General features: G+C 44.9%; 1 protein-coding gene across 1 annotated transcript in view; it reads left to right on the forward strand.

Moving 5' to 3' along the window:
• The first annotated feature begins 4,743 nt into the window (after window positions 1-4,743).
• LOC106015500 (uncharacterized) overlaps window positions 4,744-17,124 on the forward strand; it is a 28,368-nt gene continuing 15,987 nt past the window's right edge. Inside the window, exons 1-4 of the mRNA XM_072031387.1 lie at window positions 4,744-10,254; window positions 10,774-10,939; window positions 11,433-13,550; window positions 15,961-17,009. Of these exons, the coding sequence (XP_071887488.1) occupies window positions 13,394-13,550; window positions 15,961-17,009 (1,206 nt within the window). The 5' untranslated portion in view covers window positions 4,744-10,254; window positions 10,774-10,939; window positions 11,433-13,393. The remainder of the gene's footprint in view (window positions 10,255-10,773; window positions 10,940-11,432; window positions 13,551-15,960; window positions 17,010-17,124) is intronic.

Below are 17,124 nucleotides of genomic sequence, written 5' to 3' on the forward strand. Positions count from 1 at the left end.
CCACAGACAGTGTCTTGGTCTTCTTCGTAGAATCACACAATCCTACGGGCATAGCAATGTCGAGTGGCTCAGGTTGGAAGGGACCTTAAGGATCACCTAGTTGCACTCCCCCTGCCATGGCCAGGGATGCCACTGTGATGATATTACAGAATCACAGAATTTCTAGGTTGGAAGAGACCTCAAGATCATCAAGTCCAACCTCTAACCTAACACTAACAGTCCCCACTAAACCATATCCCTAAGCTCTACATCTAAACGTCTTTTGAAGACTTCCAGGGATGGTGACTCCACCACCTCCCTGGGCAGCCTGTTCCAGTGCCTAACAACCCTTTCAGTAAAGAAGTTCTTCCTAACATCTAACCTAAAACTCCCCTGGCGCAACTTTAGCCCATTCCCCCTCGTCCTGTCACCAGGCACATGGGAGAACAGGCCAACCCCCACCTCTCTACAGCCTCCTTTAAGGTATCTGTAGAGAGTGATAAGGTCGCCCCTGAGCCTCCTCTTCTCCAGGCTGAACAAGCCCAGCTCCTTCAGCCGCTCCTCGTAGGACTTGTTCTCCAGGCCCCTCACCAGCTTCGTCGCCCTTCTTTGGACCCGCTCAAGCACCTCGATGTCCTTCTTGTAGCGAGGGGCCCAAAACTGAACACAGTACTCGAGGTGCGGCCTCACCAGAGCCGAGTACAGGGGGACGATCACCTCCCTAGCCCTGCTGGCCACACTGTTTCTGATACAAGCCAGGATGCCGTTGGCCTTCTTGGCCTCCTGAGCACACTGCTGGCTCATATTCAGCCGACTATCCACCATCACTCCCAGGTCCTTCTCTGCCTGGCAGCTCTCCAACCACTCATCTCCCAGCCTGTAGCTCTGCTTGGGGTTGTTGCGCCCCAGGTGCAGGACCCGGCACTTGGCCTTGTTGAACTTCATGCAGTTGACCTCAGCCCATCGGTGCAGCCTATCCAGATCCTCCTGCAGAGCCTTCCTACCCTCGAGCAGATCGACACACGCACCTAGCTTGGTGTCATCTGCAAACTTACTGAGGGTGCACTCAGTGCCGTCATCCAGATCATTGATGAAGATGTTAAAGAGGACCGGCCCCAGCACCGAGCCCTGGGGGACGCCACTAGTGACTGGCCTCCAACTGGACTTGGCTCCATTCACCACAACTCTTTGGGCCCGGCTATCCAGCCAGTTTCTAACCCAACGAAGCGTGCGCCAGTCCAAGCCAAGAGCAGCCAGTTTCTTGAGGAGAATGCTGTGGGAGATGGTGTCAAATGCCTTGCTGAAGTCAAGGTAGACCACATCCACAGCCTTTCCCTCATCCACCCAGCGCATCACTTTGTCGTAGAAGGAGATCAGGTTTGTCAAGCAGGACCTGCCTTCCATAAACCCATGCTGGCTGGGCCTGATCGCCTGCTTGCCCTTCAAGTGCCGCATGATGACTCCCAAGAGGATCTGCTCCATGAGCTTCCCTGGTACTGAGGTCAAACTGACCGGCCTGTAGTTCCCCGGGTCTGCCCTCCGGCCCTTCTTGTAGATGGGCGTCACATTTGCTAGTCGCCAGTCAGCTGGGACCTCCCCCGATAGCCAGGTCTATTGATAAATGATGAATAGTGGCTTGGCCAGCTCTTCCGCCAGTTCTCTCAGTACCCTTGGGTGGATCCCATCCGGCCCCATCGACTTGTGCACATCCAAGTGCCGTAGCAGGTCACCAACCAGTTCTTCGTGGATGGTGAGGGCCACATCCTGCTCCCCATCCCCTTCCACCAGCTCAGGGTTCTGGGTATCCAGAGAACAACCGGTATTGCTGCTAAAGACTGAGGCTAAGAAGGCATCGAGCACCTCCGCCTTTTCCTCATCTCTTGTAACTAAGTTTCCCCCCGCATCCAGTAAAGGATGGAGATTCTCCATCCTTTTGTGTTGATGTATTTGTAAAAAGATTTTTTGTTATCTTTAACGGCAGTAGCCAGATTGAGCTCCAGATGAGCTTTGGCCTTCCTAATCTTGTCCCTGCACAGCCTCGCTACATCCTTATAGTCCTCCTTAGTGGCCTGCCCAATTTTCCAAAGATTATAAACCCTCTTTTTTCTCCTAAGCTCAAGCCACAATTCTCTGTTGAGCCAGGCTGGTCTTCTTCCCCGCTGGCTCATCTTTGGGCACATGGGGACAGACCGCTCCTGCGCCATTAGGATTTGCCTCTTAAAGAGCGCCCAGCCTTTCTGGACCCCTCTGCCCTTCAGAACCGCCTCCCATGGGACTCCACCAACCAGTGTCCTGAGCAGCCCAAAGTCAGCCCTCCGAAAGTCCAATACAGTGGTTTTACTGGTTCCCTTCCTGGCCCCGCCAAGAATAGTGAACTCCACCATTTCGTGGTCACTCTGCCCAAGACTGTTCCCGACAATCACATCCTCCACCAGTCCTTCTCTGTTTGTGAAGAGAAGGTCTAGCAGGGCACCACCCCTGGTAGGTTCACTAATCAGCTGCGTCAGGAAGCTATCTTCCACTTTCTCCAGAAACCTCCTAGACTGCTTCCTCTGGGCTGTGTTGTGCTTCCAGGATATGTCAGGGAAGTTGAAGTCCCCCACGAGTACAAGCGCCGACGATTTCGCAACTTCTGTCAGCTGCCTGTAGAACTCCTCATCCGTCTCCTCATCCTGGTTCGGCGGTCTATAGCAGACCCCGACCAGGACACTAGCCTTGTTGTCCCTGCCAATCCTAACCCAAAGGGACTCGACCTTGTCATTCCTAGCCTCGAGTTCTACAACATCGAAAGACTCTCTAATATAGAGAGCCACACCGCCACCCCTTCTGTGCTGCCTGTCCCTATATACGGCATAGTAATTCGTGTTAAGAAGATGGTTGATATTAATGAAGAAGGGGGAGATGTGGGAGTGTGGCCATGGGGGTCAGCAAGCCCCATGCTTGGTGGGAACATCCGACTTAATGATGAGGCCATCAGGAATGAAAAAGAGGTTAGAGGGAATACAGAAAGGTGATTCAGGAGAGTCCATGCAGTCTCGGGTTGCTTGTTCTCCAGCCATTAAGGCATGGATGTTGCTGGGTGTTTGCCGTTGTTGTTAGATGCAAAGTTGTTTAACCAATGAAAAGCTGTTTTGGAAAAGGACTGCTGTGGGGAGAAGGGTTTAAGAGGGGAGCCTGTCCTCAAGATGAAAAAGGCAACCCGAAGAAGTTATGGCATCAATAGAGAAGTAGCAAGGAGGAATGAAAAGGAACAGGCTAGCGGGACGCAGACCAGGATGGGAACAGGCACACTGATCGCCTCATGAAGATGGGTTCGGCCAAACTCAGCAAACAGCTCCGAGAAGCTCGTCCAGAAAGTCGCTGGAAATGGGCGCACCGGAGCTGGGAAGAAGCTCCAGTTGAGAGAAGCGGAGCCGCGCACACAACTGCCCCTCGCTGGTCAGCAGTTGCGCGTTAGGGGGAATCGTACGTCCTTAGGAACAAAGACTGTCCTGGTAACCTTACAGCTTATTCTCCTTCTTAACAATCAGACAGTTTATGAGCCTGAAACATGGGACCAAACTGAGGTCAAGGTGTGGGATTGTGCAACTAAAAACAACAAGGTTGCAGCGGGATTGCTCGGCACCTGCGAGCAGCCTCTGAGGCCTTAAAGAGCCATGTGGGCCCACAGTCAGACACGTGCGGTTTGCCAGACAGTGAGGGAGCTGTGCGCTCCTTTACTGATCCGACTGCTACGCCATTGGCCCCAGAAAGAGCGTGCAGCCTCATCCATGGCAGGGCTTGGAGATGGCACGGGGTAAAGCCCTCAAACACTGCGTCTGACTCTGCTTTGAGCAGGAGCTTCAAGCAGAAACCTGTGCAGTCGCTTCCAACCCAACTATCGTATCCTCCTCCGGATTCACCAGCTCATTGGCTAGAAGCCAATGCCTTGCAAAAGGCACAAACCGCTTTCTTTTTATGGGGAAAAGCTCTTTGGAGACAAAGATCTCATCAGCTGTCTGTCTGGGATATTGCCTGAGCTCCAAGAGTGTGCTTTTCTCAGAGATATCAGCATCTCTACAAACAGCAGGGGGAAACACTTAAGTCCGACCACTTCACCTAAACCTTTCCACAAATTTTGTATCCAATACATCACATTCATGTCATGGGTGCTACAAATCACCCAGGGGAGATGGCAATGATTTGGGTGTTCTGGTGTCCCACAGACCTTGCTGAAGCTATTTGAAAATAATTTAAAAAGTAAGGTAGGAATTCAAGTTATTTCACTTCTTGCGAACACGGAGGAGTGGCTTTTAAAATGGGGGAGAAAATACAGCACAAAGAGCTCGAGGTTGGAGATGAGAATGGTTTAATGATGAAAGGGAAGGGGAATGGGGAGAAAAAGAAACCAAAGAAACAATAAGGCCGCGCGGAAGCACAGAGAGAAGGAAAAAGAAAAATTCTCTACTTCCCATCAACGAACCATGTTCGGCCACGCACGTCCTGGGAAGCAGGGCCTCAAAACGCGTAGCGGTTGTTCAGGAGGACAGCCCCCTCCCCCACGAGAGCCCCCCTTTTATTGCTGAGTGTGACATCAGGTGCTCTGGAATGTCCCTTTGGTTGGTTTAGGGCAGCTGCCCTGGCGATGTCCCCTCCCCATCACTTGCCCACCCCCAGCCTGCTGGCTCCTGGGGGCTGCAAAGGAGTCCTGATGCTGTGCCAGCACTGTGCAGCAATAGGGTTTGCTGGTTGAAACTCTTAAAATTTGCTGTTTAATATTATATGATAATCACATTATTATTGTGGTCTCAAGGGTTAAGTAAGCGCAGGAAGAGGTGGCCTTTCAAGCATTGGTTTTGATCACGTTTTGTTGTGGTCAGGAACGTTGTGGAGGGCAGAGCATGCGCATAAGAAGAGGGAGGCCGTCAGGGCCTCCCTGTGGTTGGGACGAGATCCAGGAACCCGTGGGTTCCTGAGCCTTCATCCCCACAACCCAAAAGACACTATGAAGGCACCAAAAGGAGGAGTTTGTGAAAATACTAATTATTATACCAAGCGGGGATATGTCATACATATGTATAGGCATACTCAGGTTTCTTATGAATATGTAAAAGCAGTGTTATATATATTTTAGAAAGCTCAATGGTTGAGTGTGCGTGTTGGTAGAGCTTAGGCTCCCTGTGAACCCAGCACAGTTTACTTGCCTTTTATAAACACTACTAAATTCAGATTGAGTTGTATCTTCATTTATAACACTCAACAAGCCTGGAGAATGGTATCAAAGGTCAGCTTGTTCTCCCTTTTTTGGCACCCTCACTACAGGTGCTGGGAAACTCCGTGGGTTCAGCTTGTCACTTCTGATGCACTTCTGTGAGTTGTAACAGGTCAAACTGGTCTCTGAAATGAGATTAAACCACTGGAACAAAAACATACCCGAAACTGCATGTGAATTTAACCAAATGTATGAAAATTTGGCCTCTGTAAAGGAAGTGATATAGCAAGCCTTATTGCAGCAGTTTACTCATTAAACAGATTGGAATAACAAGTGGGACTAATTTTTACTGACATTTCCTCTTCTTAGCTTTCAGGTGGCTCTGCAGGATTCACAGTGGGCCTGGTGCATTCACTCAAAACGCTCAAGTTTTCCAGCAGGTTGGCTGTTCCCCGAGGCTTTCATCAGATCCAGACAGGGTTTGTTGTGCACCACCATTAGAAGACTGAAAAAGCTTCTGTTTTTGTTAAAAGAAATGAGAGAGGCATAGAGCAGCGCAACCAGCACCGTGCATGAGTGAGGGAGAAAGACTTATGCTTCATCCAATGAAAGAAAGAAGGATCATGAAGTGGGAGATTTATCTTCTCCTTGTGAAGCAACTGGAAAGTGTTACCTCCTGCTCTGAGCCTAGGGTGATGTGGAAAAAGATGAGGAAATATTGAAATCAAGTTTTTTTTCAGCAGGTTAAAGTTATCAAGCCTTTTTCTTAGTTGTCAAACCCCTGTTCATAAGAGCAAATTCCTAAAACCCTGCTCAGAGTAAACCTTTGGCAAGGTATCGGCATGCTGGAAATGGCACTGGAGCTGCCAGTGCTTGAGGCTGCTATGCAATCACTAGTTTGCTTTTCAGTTTTGAGATGAAAAATTGTATGTCTTTCAAAGTCAAATACAACAGAATTCTGTTGCAAGATTTTAACTAGAAATCTAATTATCTGATTGATGAGCAAAATGAAATAGAGTTTTCTAAGCAGTTAGTATGAAACTCCTCACATTATATTTTGTTCTGGGGTTTTGATTCATTTGTTTTTGTTAGAACCTCCTCTGGCACTTGTTATGGGAAAGATCAGGTGAGGAAATCATAGAAAATGATCTAATTTGGGCCAAGAACACCCTCCAGGAGCAGGAGGTGTCCACCAGCTGTAGTGAACATTCATCTGGCCCCTTCTGGAGCACTCAAGGAGGGTAAAGAGACGAAGAGCTGGCCCTAAATAGAACATGTTTTTATGTGTAGGAAGTAATGCATTTTCAAAGGCCATGACATAAATTGAAGAAGCTAGAGGTCATTAACTTTGATCTTGTAGCAGTGCTTATTCATTTAAATGACAGGCAGTATAATTATTTCCTGAAAGGTGAAAATAGAAGAGAATCTGTGATCTACGGTTAAGTGAGAAAAGTACGGAATAAGACAATTAGGTTGTTGCTAACCAATTGCAGGAGAGCCAAGAACGAACACGCTGAAATTAAACATGTTTTACATTATATGTGTAATACAGTTATGCATGTGTCTCCTTCTCCATAAGGAAGCAAGATGCATACATAACATACACTTGGATTTAACTTCAATATCCTGTGGTTGATGCTAGAAGATGACTTAGGCTATATATATGAGCTAATGTCGGTTTTGAAAATATTTTTGGACATTGCTATGTAAGGGATAATCTAAATCTTCTCTGCTACCTCTAGCAGAGACGTACACCATGTGACTTCTACTTTTGACACCTGTCCCTTCTGCAAGAAAATGAAAGGTACCTCAGAATTCATGGCGTGGGGCCCAGGCTGCCATTCATCGATCACCCAGCATGTTGGCTTGGCTGGCCTCAGTACTCCAGCTGCACTACTGCAGTAAGCAGTACATGCTGCGTGCAGAAGTACAATGGTATGTCAGACGATCCAGAACATTGCCTATGCTTGTACTCCAGCACAACAGAAATTTAAACATGAGTGAAGATGTAAGAATTAAAGTTGTGTTTTTTTGGAGTGGAAAATTCCACTAACCCTGCATTTTTAAAGGTGATTGTGGAGGCATAATGATGCAGGGTGTGTTAAGCAGATAAGGGGGCAGGGGAAGGTCCCACTGTCCTGAAATAAGGAGGATGGCTAAGAAAAACAAAACAAACAGTGATGGAGTCAGCAAGAACAAGAAGCTATGAAATCATGGGCCCCTCCAATTTAAAAACAAAACAAAACAAAACAAACAAACAAACAAACAACAAACAAACAAACAAACAAAAAACTTTACATACAGGGCATAGTAACAAGTGTCAGGCAGGTTGTGAACCTGTAGTACTCAGCCACTGAGGAAACAGGAGGAAGCAAGCATCAGACAGTAGGGAATATAGGGCTACGCTGTACTTCTGTGCATTGCTGCTTGCAGGATGCCCACTATTGCAATCATGAATAAAAATGGTAATTCACTGAGATCCTCACCTGAGCCTTTGCTTTTGGCTGCAGATTATCCCTCACAGAGATGCTTGTCCAGATATTTTACCATGAATTTGCAGAAGACAGTATGCTCCATGTCACCCTGGCAGCATCCCTTGGGACAAGAGGGAGGCTGCTGGTCCCAGTGCTAGACAAGCAGCAGCAATCCCTCCGCAATGTCCAAGTCCTAGCAAGGAGCAGTCTACCTCCACAGCAGGTCACGTCACCGGGTGGGATACTTGTCCCTGCAGCAGGAGCTCCCTACTAGAATCACCTTCCACGTCTTCCTGGTGCTGCTGCAAGGCTCCGGCACTGTGGGCTTGATGACTTTGTTGGACACAGCTCCTAGACCCTCCACTGCTGCCAGGACACTGAACATGATCTGTAGCTGCAGCTCTACAGATGGCGCAGGAATGAGCCTCCTGGTGCAAGACGTCACCAGCTCCCAGCCTTCAGCATTGAAGGAGCCACCATTTCCCAGCCTGATGAGCACTAACTCCTCTGGGACAGCTGGCAGCTCAGACTTTTGTTTGGAGATGGTCCTGTCAAGCTCTTTCTCATTGGATCTGGAACTGCAGAGCCTGCTGACCTTCTCCTTCGGCTCCTTACTTGGAACAGAGGTCCTCCACCAGCACACACCTCCTGTGAGTGAAGGCAACACTGGCCCAACCAGCAAGGCATCAGAGCTGGATGGCTGTGTTTTGCCTCATTTTGTTGCTCTGAGCTCTAAATAACATTTGCTTTTGTCTTGCAGCACAAATTTCCTGGTAGCTCTTGACGTTGACTTGTCAGTTAATCACATGTAGGCTGCTTTGGATATGAATTCTAACTTTTTCCTGTAACTGTGCTATGCTCAGTTCAATGTCTGCCATTCTGTTTAACTCAAAATTCTTGCAAACAGGTTTGTGGGCTGTTGGTTATGACTGTGCAGGGAATTTAACAGTCTCCTCCGTGTTACTCCTCTCATCTGTATTGGGTGATTTATCACCTGAATACAGTCTAGCTGGGAGAACACTTGGACTTCTCTGTGTCTCCAGAAATCAAAGCTCTTCTCCCTAAGGTCTTTCACCAAAAAAAGGCTCACATGCTTACGTCAAATTGCAAATTTTAAAAATTAGTGACTGTTTCCCTCGGAAAAGAGTGTTTCTAGGCAGGGCGATGGCGCTCTAAGATCACAGTTCACTTTATCCAGCTGTGAACTGCCAAAGCTACGGACTGGGACCTGTATGTGCCACACCACAAATGCTGTTCCTTCCAGTCTTTGAATTATTCCATCAACTTTAAAACTCTTTCTTACATTGATAGTGTAATGATGTTTTCAGCCTTTGCTTTTTCCTCCACATTCTTCTGCAAGACCCTTTCCCCGCAGCACTTATTTTTTCATTTACCATTGTAAAAACAGAATGACTTTTCTTTTTGTAGTCAGCAGAGGGAGCTTTGTCACTTCTGCTTTTGAGGCCGGCTCTGTGCTTGTGTGAACTACAGTTCTGCTAGACTTCTGCTAGACGGCGGGGACTTCGCTCACGTGATAAAGCACCGAAGCCAGGCAAAGAACACAGGGTTTTGTGTTTTGAATGGACTTTTTCGTCATTTTTACGTTGTTTAGTTCACATAAGTTAGATTCTTTTAGTTCACAGGAATTAGCTTCTCATGCCCTACCATTTCTTTAAAAGATTCTGGCACAGTGACAGTCACATACGAAGTTTGACAGATATTGGTGGATCAAGACCTTTCCTAGGTTTTTAATCTGTTTATAATTAGTCACAACAAATACTACTCGAAGACTGCGCTCTGTTCTATCTAAACAAAGAACACTGCGTTTTGAAGCAACAGAATCTTCATTGAGTATGGACAAAGATGTTATAATTGTAAACATGCATTTGTATCAGTTATAACATCCTATAATTATTAAGGTTGGAAAAGACCTCCAAGATCATCTGGTCCAACTGCTCCCCTACCACCAATATCACCCACGAAACCATGACCCTAAGCACAATGTCCAACCTCAGTGAGGAGTTAGAGCGGAGATTTCCATCCTCGCACGTCCACAGGGCCCTCTGCACGTGAGTGTGCCAGAGGGAGGAACAAGTATGATGTCTCCAGGACATGACATCTTCATTGAGTATGGACAAAGATGTTATAATTGTAAACATGCATTTGTATCAGTTATAACATCCTATAATTATTAAGGTTGGAAAAGACCTCCAAGATCATCTGGTCCAACTGCTCCCCTACCACCAATATCACCCACGAAACCATGACCCTAAGCACAATGTCCAACCTCAGTGAGGAGTTAGAGCGGAGATTTCCATCCTCGCACGTCCACAGGGCCCTCTGCACGTGAGTGTGCCAGAGGGAGGAACAAGTATGATGTCTCCAGGACGTGACATCTTCCCCGCCATGTCCCCTGTGGATCCCCTGTCAGGCCAGGCTCTGGGGACAATGGTGACATCACAGTCCAGGAGGTGGCTGGGGACAGCAGCCACAGGAACCATAACCCCTGGGAAAGCAGCACTGTTTCTGCTATGAGGGGCACGTTGCTCATCTTTGTACCACTCCTAACCTCAGCAAGGATGACCAGACAATTTACTTTACCTTCTGATGGTATGTACCAATCAAAACCTGTTTCTGGTGAAATGGATTACCTCAGATACCATTGAAGTGATGTGGTTCTCCAAGAAATGCCAACTAACAATATGGAGCAGCAGTCTTGATACCTTTTGGACACAGAAAACTAGAAATATGCAGAATCTATGGTTCTGCAGATAACTTCAGGCACGCCTCTCTCCTCATAGATGAAAAAACGAGTTTTAATGAAACTCAAAATACAAACCACAGCTAGTAACTCAAAATACTACAGTTGATGGAGCTGCTAAACTTCTGTCAGAATTTCCCGTGATGGTGGATAAAAGTCATGTCTAGAAAATTTGGAAGAGGCGTACTTTGGGCCAAGTCATTGACAACTAAACATGGATCTGTGTTTTGGTAGAGGTAGTCATTTTACTAGGACGCGCACACATTTATTTGCAAAATGCATATGTATAATCTGTTTCTACATATGTCCAATTGCACAGTGCACTACCATTTCAAATGCTAGTGGTGTGATGTCCTTTACTGTTGTAGTGTCAGAGAACGCTGATTTGCTCCAAAGGAACGCAACCGAACAAACCAGCCAGGAAGACTTTAAAGTGCAAGCAATGCTTATTGCATCATCTACAGCTCTTGTCATCTACATAATATTTATTATATTATTTTGTGTGATTTTTATCAAGCACAGAATTCCAAAAGGGTAAGTTTTCCAGTCATGTACCGTGTCTGATATTTAGATCCCTTTACAGCACCTCTGAACTCTCAGTGAACCAGAGGCAGAAACTGCAATATGGTCCTACAATATTCTATCAATTACTAGATTGTGTGTTGGTTGGTAGAACACCTCCCCTTATAAATAACAGCCATTGACAGGACTGTATGCTTTTGGATAACGAAATTAAGTTCTACTGCAAACATCAGATTACAAAATATGCAAAAATGTGAAGAAAGCTGGGAAAGGCTGCACAGGCAAATGAAAAGTAAAAGTAGAAATTATTAAAAAAATATAAATTATGTTATTTCCAGGAGTCTGTGTACTAAGTATTTCATTATAAGATGAAATGCTCCTCTTTGTCAGTTCAAATCTTGAAAAAATTGAAGTTCAGTAATTTGTTGCCATCTTCAGTGGTATCTGTTAAGTTTCTGCTGAATTCCTCTAATCAGAATAACGTTTTTTTTGTTCTGTGTTGTAGGAATTTTTGTCGTATGTTCAGATGCTCACGTGAACAACAGAAACCAGCTTCGGAGGCACGGGGTGGGATAAAAGCATTAGATATGCAGAGTGACTCACACAAGACAGGCTCAATCTCAGAAACTGTACCCCTCATGAGTTCAGTAGTTGATATGCCATCAGTTTCTGATGAACCAAATCACAATGATAGTCCTTCATCAGAGGACTAAATGAAAAGTAATAATCTTAGTGAAATGATATAATCTTAGTGAAAAATGAAAACAAATATATCTAATAAAATATAAAGTTACCATGACCAATAAGCTCTCAAACTCATTTGCTGGCTTATGTGCAACTATGTTTTGAGAAATCAAGGGGAAGTTGAGGTTGGAAATTAGGAGACATTTCTTTCCAGAGAGAAATCCAGTCAGGCACTGGAACGGGTTGCCCAGGGAGGTGGTGGCATCACCATCCTTGGGGGTGTTTAAGGAAAGGCTGGGCATGGTGCTTAGGGACATGGTTTAGTGAGTGATATTGATGGTAGGAGGGTGGTTGGACCAGATGATCTTGGAGGTCTTTTCAAACCTTAATGATTCTATGATTTTATGAAATAGTGCTTGTGATTCACTAAATAGGTAGCTTGAAGTCTCATGACAGAATAGAATAAGCTTTATGCTTTGACAGGAGCAGGATATAAATTTCAGTTCTGAACACAAATGTTTGCAGGCAAGCATTAACTACTTCAGAATAAAGCACCAGGGGGTACAACTCTGGCAAGCTCCACATTCAAGTTGAAAAGGAAGAGCTGAAACACTGTCACAATTACTTTCAGAAAGGAATCCAACCAATCCAACATACGTGGCTTACACTGAGTAGAAATCTTGTGGTGAGATCTCTGAACAGTAATTATTTTCTAAACAAATATTTTCTGAGTGAAAAGTAGCAAATGGAATTTTGAAATATATCTAGTTGTTATTGTCTTTGGCATCCAATATAGCAGATTTCCTTTTTCCTGCCATGTTACTGGTCATCAGGAGACAGTTAACATTAGCAGCCCGTTCTCAGTTAGTTTTTTTCACTCTTTTTATAGTTATTACTTTCATGTTTTTGGTGTTTTGAAACTGTGTTTGATCACCTGAAATTAAAGTGTTGCCTTAAGGATGGTATTGAAGCTCACCCCACTATGTGTGTGTTGACAATATAGATGACATAACCTACAAGAAATAATAGGAAAAGAATGCAGAACAACATATAAAGATGCTATAAAGGAAACAAATTTCTACAAATATATTCTATGTTATATACATATATTCTACAAATTCCCAGTTAATTCACACCGTGAATATTGAGAGCAATGCTGGTCCCTTATTCTTGTTTTAGAAAAGGTTGGATGTGGTGCTTAGGGACATGGTTTAGTGTGTCACATTGGTGGTAGGGTGATGGTTGGACCAGATGATCTTGGAGGTCTTTTCCAATGTTAAGGATTGTATGATAGTATATGACAAAAACAAGAAAAAGGTTCATGGCATGGCAGCAGAGACCACCATACATCATGGAAATGCTTCAATAACGCAACCATAAAGCCAGCTAGAAAAGAGCAAGTGTTGGAAGGAGAGTGGCTTTAAGACACTCATAGTAAAACAGGTAGCCAACAACCACCTGTGCCAGCAAGAGGACCGGTGTGCTCCAAATGGCATAGCTGGGAGCCAGGCTGGAGATACCCTTGTAGAAGACCACGGGCAGGCTGGACGAGCCACCACATGCTGGCAGCGAGAGACTTTCACTGAAATCCCTCAGCATAAAGCTCTCAAAGACCCTGAGGGCTCTGTGGTGAAGGTCTCCTCACCTCGCTCACCTCTCAGGGCAAGCCCTCTGCCACCTCCCCTCCGCGGCAGCCCCGCCCGCTTCTCCCCATTCTGCAGGCGGTAGGGACGGGCTGTGGCGACGCGGTGCCGGGTCGCCCCTCGCCCCCCGACGGCTGTCATGTTTCGCCCCGCCGGCTACTTCTCCGGCTTACCCTGCCCGTTCCACCAGGCGGAGGACGGCAGCTGCCGGCGCCCGCACTGCCAGTACCTGCACGAGTCGTGGCGGCAACCAGCGGCCGAGAGGCATCCGTCTGCCGTCGGGGGACCCTCGGAGGGTGAGGATGCCGCGGGGAACAGGGGCAGGGGAACCTGTGCTTCTTCCATCAGGTGTTTCTGTGGGGTAGATGTCATTTGGAGAGGTAGTAGAGTAATAAAGCTGAATGGGTGAGGTGCAAGGGGGAGGGCGCTAAAATGATCTCCTGTTACAAATTACAAAGCTTAGTGACGATAACAGCCCTTATTAATGGGAAAAAAATATGCTTCTGAACTGGACTTAGAAAGTGTATTACTAAAAACAAGTGGTTCTCAGGTTATTTTGAACGTTGCTGGGTCTCTTCGACATCATTTGCTGTGGACTGCACTGATAGTGTACCTGTTACAGCTGCTTAACAAATCAGTAATTATCAAAGTATTTATCATCTGTTATATCTGTGGATTTTAAGTAGGTGTGACTGAGTTTCTGGCTTGATGCTAAGAGTGCCCACACCCCTGTTACAGTACAGGTTTTCACTGGGCATGTAGTGTCTTTCTGTGCATCAGGAGCTTCCTTTTCACAGTCAGTGCCTGGGTTTTCACACTTACCAATAAAGGGTAGCATGTACTAGATGTTTTATTTCTTTCTCCAAGTTTGCTGCACTTGAGCATAAAGACCTGCAGCCTAGTAGAAGGACTTGGATAATATGATGGTTGCAATGGGCAGTGGGAGTCAGGGTTAAAACAACCTGTGGCATGGAGTCCTTCCCTTCCTGACTTCCACCTGTGCAGCGGGATGTGACTTGCTGAAGGCTGAATCTGTTGGCATCTCCTTTTTAGTGGCCAGAGTGCTTCATTAAATGGCTTCTGCAGTCTCTAGCCAGCTTGAACCCTGAAGGCTTGCTGATTCTCATTTTACTCAAAGAATAACCCTATAGCATGGATTACTGTAAAGTTTAAAGGATGTCTTCTATAAAAGTCATAGAAATGTTACTAATGTTAGGCTATTTGTATTTCTGTTAAGAACAATTGCCACCTCAAAGTGGCTCAGACGATTTCTTTGAGGTACGTAGTAGTACTGGTTTGGGCAGGAATGGAGTTAATTGTCTTCATAGCAGTTTGCACGGGGCTATGTTTTGGATTTTGGGCCAAAACAACCTAGATAACACGTCAGTGTTTTAGTTGTTGCTGAGCTGTGTTTGCACAGCATCAAGGCCTTTTCTGTTTCTCGCTCTGCCCCACCTGTGAGCAGGCTGGGGGGTGTAGAGTAATTTGCCCTGTGATGTTGTGCTCAGCAATGAAATCTGGGGGGGGAAAGAAGGAAGGGGGCTGTGTTTGGAGTTCCAGTGTTTGTCTTCCCAGGTACTAGTTGTGTGGTTCATCAGGTGTGATGAAGCCCTGCATCCCTGGAAATGGTTAAGCACCTGCTGGCCAATGGGAAGCAGAGTACACATTCTTTATTTTGCTTTGCTTGTATGTTTAGTTTTTGCTTTTCCTAGGAAACAGTTGTTATTCCAGTCCATGGGTTTTCTTGGTTTTGCTCGTCCAATTCTGTTCCCTGTCCTACTGGGGGAGTGAGATGGGTTAAACCACAGCAACTGGGTGCTGAGGTTTTGTGGTACCTCCCTGTGCTTGCATGTTGTTATGTTAATGCCAAAGCTATGGATTTCTGAGTAGCCTGGAAAGAATGCTGTTCACCAGCAAAATGCAACTTTTTAGTAGGTCCCTGAAATGTTCTGTAATTATGGGTAGAATTGTTTTTGAAAAAAAGTGGTTACATATGGTTTTAAAAGTACAATTCTATTACATGCTATTGTTAAAAACACTAGATTGATACTAGCAATTCTCTGAGACCCTGTCAGCCAGTGAAACTTTGGGAAATAACCACTAGACTGTAATCAGTGAGAAGATGCAGGAGAGGATAGAGACAGTGCCTTGAGAAAATATTAGCTTACCATAACTCAGTCTCTAGTCTGTAAAAGCTGAAAAGATGGAGGTTAGTTTCTCACATGTCCAGTTGGAAAATTCAGCCTTCAAGGCCACTTAAAGTTTGTGCGTGACTGTAAATATGTCTGTCTTGAAATGTTACTGGGGACATTTGGGACAATGAGATTTGTTCATAATCAATAAAGCAGATTACGTATTTTAGCTGAGAAAAAAGAAGTAGATGGTTTGCGACTTAATGTGCTATCATTTCTTTCCTTGACATGGGCTGGTGATTTGCAAAAACTTAAAAGGGCTGAAATAGCAGGAGATAAATTCAAGATTGAAACTGAAGAACTGAAAGAACTTTCTCAATACAGTCTTCCAGGTTAAATGATTAAGAATCCTATAACCCTTGAAAATAATCTTAAGATACTTTCTTGTAAGGAGGCCATTGTAGTGCTTTTTTCTAGCACTTTTATCATATGATTTTGGTTTTCTGGTACAAAAATAACATCTCTTCCTTTAATTGGGAAAAATAGAAAATAATATTTATGAAATTATTTTCAGGGCTGTCTATCTCTTCCATAACAACAGAAGATGAAAATGCTAAGCAGCAGTTGGCTAAGCCAACAGAACTATTTCCATGTGAATATCAAGAGGCGAATTCAGAAGCATCTCCATTTAGGAGGAAATTCAGAAAGAGGTCAAGAAGCTGTTCCCCAGTGGAACCTGAAGAATCTGATGATGAATGTGATCTTGTCATTGATGAGCCAGCACTTGTTAATAAAAGACCAAGAAAAAATAGGAACTATAAAAACTTGAATAGAGAAGAAGAACTGGATGATGTAATACATGCAGAAGAATTGCGTGGTAGTATCATAGCAGATGGTCCTGGGTATACACCAGGAAAATCAGAAAAAAGAGCTGATTTGGAGAAGAGTGGCAAATGTTTAAATGAATCTGAAAAAGCAGGGAGTGTTTCTCTGAAAGCAAACAAAATTTATTTGCCTGATGTAAACACTGAAACACAGAAGATTTCTGAACAGAGAGAGAGGCATGGTTGTAACTCACAGAAACATAAATCTGCTTCAGCTGAGGCAGATGTGCAGAAGAAGATTCTGAAGCAAGAGAAAGCAGAAAGCAATATATTGGTCAAAGAATTTGTTCAGAAATATACTGGTAGTGAAAAGGGTGTGGGCAGTGGAGGAGTAACAAAGTCTGTCTTGTGTTCTAGTCACTCCTCTGGAAATGAAAGTACAATAAAAAGACCTGGAAAGCAAATAATACTAGATACAAAGAAAAGTTGCAGCACTGATAAAAAATTGGGGAAAAGCCCAAAGGATACATACTCGTATCCAACTGATTTCTTAAACGTGGACAAGGAGGCTTGCTCTGGTACAATTTTACAGACCAAAAACATTGATAAAAGCAGTTCTGTTCAACCTGTGTGCAGAAACAAGAAAGAAGGTGAAAAAATTCTGAGTTCATCTGCTGAAGACATGGAATCCAGTGGGGAGGACACAGAGATCTCAGAATCAGATGATCCTATAGAGGAGTGTCGGAGGATTTTCGAGGAGTTTGAAAAAGAGGCACAAAAGAAAGACAGTGATAAGCAGGTATTATGCTTCTCTTTAAGTTCTTGCTTCTTTTTTTTTTTTTCTTTTTTCCTGAGCATATGGAGGAGGAATGTTATCTGTATAGTCAAGTTCAAATGCTCTTTTATGTGTTAAT

This window comes from Anas platyrhynchos, chromosome Z, assembly GCF_047663525.1.
Source record: "Anas platyrhynchos isolate ZD024472 breed Pekin duck chromosome Z, IASCAAS_PekinDuck_T2T, whole genome shotgun sequence".
Classification (NCBI taxonomy): Eukaryota; Metazoa; Chordata; class Aves; order Anseriformes; family Anatidae; genus Anas; species Anas platyrhynchos.